Here is a 6,912-nt window from a genome sequence, read left to right on the forward strand (position 1 = left end):
GTGTTCGGTCGGGTTCGGTTCGGCTGGCCCTCCAACATCTCTCTAGGCATCTTTTCCGACGTTTCATCTCTCTCAGCTCCTCGGTAAACCAGGTTTACTTTTGGTCATTCAGATCAGCCTACCTCAAAGGGTTGTTGTGGGAATAACAGGAAGGGACAGACAGACACACTCCTGGCTGCCTGGAATTCTCTGAGAAACGCAAGATTATATTTTTAAAAAGTGTGTCTTCCCACCCCAAGCCACGATTAATCCAAGCAAATGCACTTATTTCAGTCTTTATTATTCTAAGCTGGTCTCTTCCCTCAAGCAGAGGACCACATGAAGGCCGAAAGGTTCTGCGCAGCTGCCCTCCCCTGTGTCTCTGATGGTCTTTCCCGCTGTGGAGTTTCCCCCTTCTTGAGTCAGGAAATGGTACGGCCTCCGCAGCTGATGCTCCTCCCACTTCCATGCCTGTCTTTACCAAGGTGCTGTCAAATGGCCTCTCCTGATTGGTGCATCCGTTCCAGACCAAGTGATTGGTTTCTTCACTGGCATTTGTTGCCCGCCTCCTCCTGCTTACCACCAATCAGCAAGGAGATATCCATCAATCGAGGCACTGTGAAGTAGTAAAGGGGAGGATCTGTCTGCTGGGCTCCCCCCACTTTGGGCATCTCCCAACTTAAAACCAGGGGTAATTGAAGAACGGAGGGAAGATACCAAAGCAGAAATAGGGAGGTAGACCCTGCCTTGACCCTGCTGTTACAGATAGTCCTCGACTTACGGCCACAATTTCAGTCTCTAAACAAGGTGGTTGTTAAGTGAATCATGCCCAATTATACAACCTTTTTTTTGCCACGGCTGTTAAGCAAATCACTGCAGTTGTTAAGTGAATCATACGGTCATTAAGCGAATCCGGCTTCCCCTTGTTGACTTAATTTGTTGGAAGCGGGATGGGAAAGGTTGCAAATGAGGTCACATGACCCTGGGCGGTTGCAGCCATCCCCAATACATGTGTGTTGCCGAGCGCCCGGATTTTGTTCACATGACCATAGGGTGGTAAGCGCGTGGACGGTCTAACTCCCTTTTTTCAATGCCGCTGTAAAATGGAACGGTCGCTAAACGAATAGTTGCAAGTCGAGGATTACCTGTCCTCAGTGGGTCGTCAACTCAGCTGTTAGCAGGCCCGAACTGAAACCCCCCCCCCAAATCGGGAATAATAACCTTTTGAGTTTTTGCAACACGGTTTCTGCTCCGGGTTTGTTTCCGATTTTGGAAAGGCGGTTGAAAGTTCCTCCTTTTTACAGGCGGGAAGTTGACACGGGACCCCTAAATACCTTTTCCGCTTCCGGATTTGGTACTTGCAGAATGAAAGCATCAGGTCACTTTCTCCAAGTCGGTTCTCTTTTCCCCTGCTGAGTTTCTGCCCTGTTCTTTTCTGGTATGGAAGCTTGTGTTTACCTAAGGGAGGTGACACAGAACCTCCAGGTTGCAGAGCAGTCTACCTTTCAGCTCTGCCCGAGGGGGGGGGGCACCTTTTCTGCTATCATGGATCCTCCAGTGAGGCGGTTACAAGGAAAACAGCACTGGAGGTGGAACCCAGCTGTCCACCTGTGGATAGAAGGACTTCAACTCCCAGAATTCCCCAGCCAGCATGTGCTGGCTGGGGAATTCTGGGAGTTGAAGTCCACCTATCTTGGAAGGTGGAGAAACACTGCCTTGGCGCCTGAACAGCTTTTGGAGAATCTGAACTCACATCTCTCCCTTTGGCTGGACGCCCTGTACCCAGGAGACTTGGAAAGGGGCGGGGGTCGCTGAGACGATGGCACCCCACGGATGGGGGGCATTCTCCTGCAAGATGGGCGACAGCTGTTCTTCCTTGCCATTGTCGCCTGGATAGCCAGTCCGGTTCCTTCTGCCAACCCTGGACAACACAACCGAGGCCACCAGCAACACCCCAGCAACGGCACACAGCACCACACCGACAGCTCGGCAGATGCCCAGGGCGTCGTTGTACTCTACGGCTCGCTGGTCCAGCACCACAAACTCAGCTTCTCCAATGTCCTCCAACTTGGAGGGCAGGAGGGACCCCGTGGTTAGAGCCGCCGCGCCGGTGAGCAACAGCAGAGTCCCGGCTGAAAGTGTCACCTGGAAAGGAGAAGGTAGAATGAGAGACAAGCATCAGTTAGAACAATTAACCAGTGGAACTACCTGCCTCCAGAAGCGGTGAATGCTCCAACACTGGACGTTTTTAAGAAGAGACTGGACAGCCATTTGTCCGAAATGGTATAGGGTTTCCTGCCTGAGCAGGGGGTTGAACTAGATGACCTCCAAGGTCCCTTCCAACTTTTTTTTTATTATTATTATTATTATTATTATTATTATTATTATTATTATTATTATTATTAGTGTGGTAAACAGTCAAAAGTCACTTTTCTCACTGCTGTTGCAGCTTTGAATGGTCACTAAACAAATGGCTGTAAGTCAAGGACTACCTCAAATAATAAGCTAATTTAACAAACTGGGCCTTTAACCAACTCAACCTAAGCCCCAAACCAAACCAATCACGGTTACTACTAACCAAGCTTAGTGTGTTGCACAAAAAGCAGCTATTAGCTCTTTCGGTGACCTGATTGACCGAGTTGTGTGAATGCAGCAATTGGGGACGAGGGCTGGGTGTGACGGCCCTGCCTTTCTAGGCACAATCTTGTTCTCAAAAGCTTTCTTCCCATATACTAAAATCAATCTTAAAGAAAAGCATTGCTGGCTGGAGGATTCTGGGAGTTGAAGTCCACACCTCTTAAGGTGGTCCTTAAAGTGACCTGAAGATCCAATCCGTGCCTGTAGGTGGCGACAGAGACATCCCAGAGACTAACCAAAGGGGTTTGTGTCCTGACCAGAGAGGGGAAGGGGGCTGCAAATCAACTCTTGGACCCCCCCCCCCAATTTTTCAAAAGCCTTATGCAATCTTCCAGCATATGTTTGCCTCCAACCCAACATCTTTGCCACTGAGTCAGATGTTTTCCCATTTAACTGGCTGATCTACAGAGTTAAGCGGGAGGAGTGGGGGGAGGCCACAAAAGGCCCATTATGGATCCTTTTTTATTGTATTGTAAGATGCTGGATAGTGATGTTCTATAAATAATAATAAATCTATATAAATAAAAATGTAAACGTTCGTTTGTTCAAAAACTTAAATCTCAAAAAGTTCTTCACTGATTGCTTTGAAATTTTGACATGACGTTGCATTCGAATACGCGCGTGTTTTTATACACCTACTATTATATAGATGTCACACCTGTGACAGGTAAAAACAAAAAAGGACCAATCTTTAGAATTGTGCGGTTTAGATCTAGACACGGATTGCTTCTCACATGGACAATTATATGTTGCGTGTTCTAGAGTCAGCAAACCAGACAATATATCTGCACAGACAATGGAACAACAAAAAATATTGTATACCCACAAGCATTGTGAAATTAAACATATTACAAACGTGCGCTTTCTCTTTTCTTTCTTTTCCATTTAACCAGACTGAGCTACAGCAACGCGTGGCCGGGTACAGCTAGTTTAATAAATAAAATAATCTCCCCACTTGCAATCTGGGCAAGTGTGTTATAATAATAATAATAGTAATAGTAATAATAATAATAATAATAATAATAATAATAATAATAATAATAATAATAATAATAATAATAATAATGTTGGAAGGGACCTTGGAGGTCATTTAGTCCAACCCTCTGCTCTGGCAGGAAACCCTATACCATTTCAGACAAATGGCTGTCCAGTCTCTTCTTAAAAACTTCCAGTGTTGGAGCATTCACCGCTTCTGTTGTGGGAAGGCACTCTGTATGTGCTCAGAGAACACGCCACAAAGCAATGGGTGCCCTGCTCCTAGTTTGATGGACTTCAACTCCCAGAATTCTGGGAGTTGAAGTCCACCAGTCTTGAAGGGGCCAGGTTTGGAGACCCCTGACCTAGAAAATTGTGTACAGAGCTAAGTGGGAGGAGTGGAGGGGAGGCCACAAAAGGCCCATTATGGATCCTTTTTTATTGCATTGTAAAATGCCCAGGATTGATGATGTTCTATAAATTTAATAAATAACATAATCTCCCTACTTGCAATCTGGGCCAGTGTGTTGTGGGAAGGCACTCTGTTTGTGCTCAGAGAACACGCCACAAAGCAATGGGTGCCTGGCTCCTGGTTGAAAAATTTCACCTTCCAGAAGACGGGGGTCCGGTCATCCTTGGTGGGGGACGTAGCAGCATTCTCCAAATTGTCCTCCGAATGGGTGCCAGTGCAATCCTCGTAGAAAAGATGCAGGTACGAACGGACGCCGTACCATTTGCCCTGCTCCATGTTTGGACCCCGCTGACAGCCACAGGTGTGCCCTCCGTCCGTGGCCATCAGTCCTGCAGGGAGCAAGCGGGCAGGTCAGACTGGATTGCATAGCACCGTGGTGGCAGACCTATGGCACGGGTGCCAGAGGTGGCACTCAGAGCCCTCTCTATGGGCACGCGCACCGTCGCCCCAGTCCTAGGCCTTCAGCTGGGTTTTATAAAACCTTTTCACTTTAGGCCTCTGCCGCTGTGTGCAAAAAAAAAAAAAAAAAAAAAGGTTCCATCAATCAATTTCAACTTCTCGCGGGGAAAAAAAAGATCTTGCAAAGTTGGAATTGATTGATTGAACTTTTTAGTCCCACCCAGTCTGCCGTTACCACCGCAGCCACGCCCACCCAATGGGCCACACCCACCCAATGGGCCACGCCCACCCAATAGGCCATGCCCACCCGGCACCTGACGATACATAAGTGGGTTTTGGGTTGCAGTTTGGGCACTCGGTCTCTAAAAAGTTCGCCATCACTGGCATAGCATTATAAGTAGTCCACCTATCCTCCAAAGCACCAGAAGGACAAGAAGCAACGGGTGGAAACTCATCAAGGAGAGAAGCAACCTGGAACTAAGGAGGAATTTCCTGACAGGGAGAACAATTAACCAGCGGAACTACCTGCCTCCAGAACTTGGGGGTGCTCCAACACTGGCGGTTTTTAAGAAGAGACTGGACAACCATTTGTCTGAAATGGTATTTGTCTGAGCAGGGGGCTGGACTAGAAGACCTCCAAGTTCCCTTCCAGTTCTATTCTGATTGATTGATTGAATGGTTGATTGATTGATAGAAACCTCTCACTTCCATTTTTAACGAGGGCGATTAAAATATATAAAGAACAATTGCAGGATTTGGGTATGGCCAGTCCAGAGAAAAGAAGGCCCAGGGGTGACATGATAGCAGTCTTCCAGTATTTGAGGGGCTGCCCCAAAGAAGAGGGGATCAAATTATTCTCCAAAGCACCAGAAGGGCAGGACAAGAAGCAACAGATGGAAACTGACCAAAGAGAGAAACAACCTGGAACTAAGGAGAAATTTCCTGACAGGAAGGACAATTAACCAGTGGAACAGCTTGACTCCAGAAGCTGTGAATGCTCCAACACTGGAAATTTTTAAGAAGAGACTGGACAGCCATTTGTCTGAAATGGGGCAGGGTTTCCTGCCTGAGCAGGGGGCTGGACTAGAAGACCTCCAAGGTCCCTTCCGACTCTGTTATTCTTTTATTCCAGTAAAGGGGCAGGGTTAAAATTTCGTTTTTAATATGTGCCATTGTGCCCACAGGGGGGAAAAATGACAACAAAGGTTATCTAATCTAATCTAATTGTGAAGTTGGACTAGAAGACCTCCAATTCTGTTATTCTGCCATTATTAGCACTTTGGCTTGCAATGGAAATTCTGCCCCCCAATTGTAGTTGTATGTTAATTAATGTTAAAATCTTAGATCTCTGCAGGGCTCTTTTTTGCTGGTAATTGGATTGAAGATTTTACTCGCAGGGGGTCCTCAGCTTACGACAAGTGAGCCCAAAATTTCTGTTGCTAAGCAAGACAGTTGTTAAGAGAATTTTGTGATCTTTTTTGCCCCCCTTAGTAAGCAAATTACTATGGTCATTAAGTGAATCCTGCAGTCATTAAGCGAATCTGGCCGCCTGCATTGACTTTGCTTGTCGGGAAGCTGGCTGGGAAGGCTACAAATGGTGATCACGTGACCCTGGGAGGGTGCAACCGTCGTAAGGACATGCCAGTGGCCAAGTGCCCAAATTTTGATCACCTGACTCACTTTTTCAGTGCCGTGGTAAATTTGAACGGTCACTAAATGAATGGTTGTAAGCCGAGGACTGCCTGTGTTTGACTTGCCTCTTGTTAAAGAATAAAATTATATATTTCTTAGTTAAGAGGAAGTGAAGAGATTAGGAAATTATTTATATTTGCCATTTTTCATTTTTCTTGCAATTCTCTCTTCTCTCTTATTGTTTTATTCAAACTGTTCATAAAAAAAATATTTGGGGAAAAAAAAGGATTCCCCAGTCGTTCTGTGTGAGCTCATCTGTCAAGACTTGAACCCGGGACCATCAGCCTGTGGTACAGAAGACAGGCTGGGCCCCTGAAAGAGGCAGGAGAAGGCTGAAAAATGATGGGGGTGATGCCACAAGGATTTTCCCTCTATGTTGGGGCTTCTTTCCTTCCCTTTGAATCAGAAACTGGGGGTGGGTATTCAGGGGTCTAGTACCCCCTCCCCTGTGGGTGGCCAACCCAGCGGTATCCCTCCCCTGCCCTCCCCTGCCCCCCTCCCCACCACACCTATCCATGAAGCTTGCCTGCCCGGATGGCTGGTCCTTAGCTGGCAGCATCCTCTTTTTCTGATTGGCCGTTGCCATGGGAACTGCCTCCATACAGAGATGAAGCCGGATGGTGGCAAAGTCAGCCATCCCTGCCCTGCCTCAGCTGCAGAGACGCCAGACCAGTTGGTGCAAGAGGAAGTGGAGGCCTGGGAGGGAGGGAGGAAGGAAGGAAGGAAGGAAGGAAGGAAGGAAGGAAGGAAGGAAGGAA

General features: G+C 47.2%; 1 protein-coding gene across 1 annotated transcript; it reads right to left on the reverse strand.

Annotated features, from left to right (window-relative positions):
- Positions 1-1,728: 1,728 nt before the first annotated feature.
- On the reverse strand, positions 1,729-6,791 carry NRSN2 (neurensin 2). Its single transcript, XM_015829138.1, has 3 exons — positions 6,659-6,791; positions 4,199-4,392; positions 1,729-2,124 (listed from the first exon to the last, which is right to left on the reverse strand). Exons 1-3 carry the CDS (start codon positions 6,789-6,791, stop codon positions 1,729-1,731), a joined length of 723 nt encoding a protein of 240 aa, XP_015684624.1.
- Positions 6,792-6,912: the final 121 nt, after the last annotated feature.

Source organism: Protobothrops mucrosquamatus, unplaced genomic scaffold (genome assembly GCF_001527695.2).
Source record: "Protobothrops mucrosquamatus isolate PMUCROS unplaced genomic scaffold, P.Mucros_1.0 scaffold5493, whole genome shotgun sequence".
Taxonomy (NCBI): domain Eukaryota; kingdom Metazoa; phylum Chordata; class Lepidosauria; order Squamata; family Viperidae; genus Protobothrops; species Protobothrops mucrosquamatus.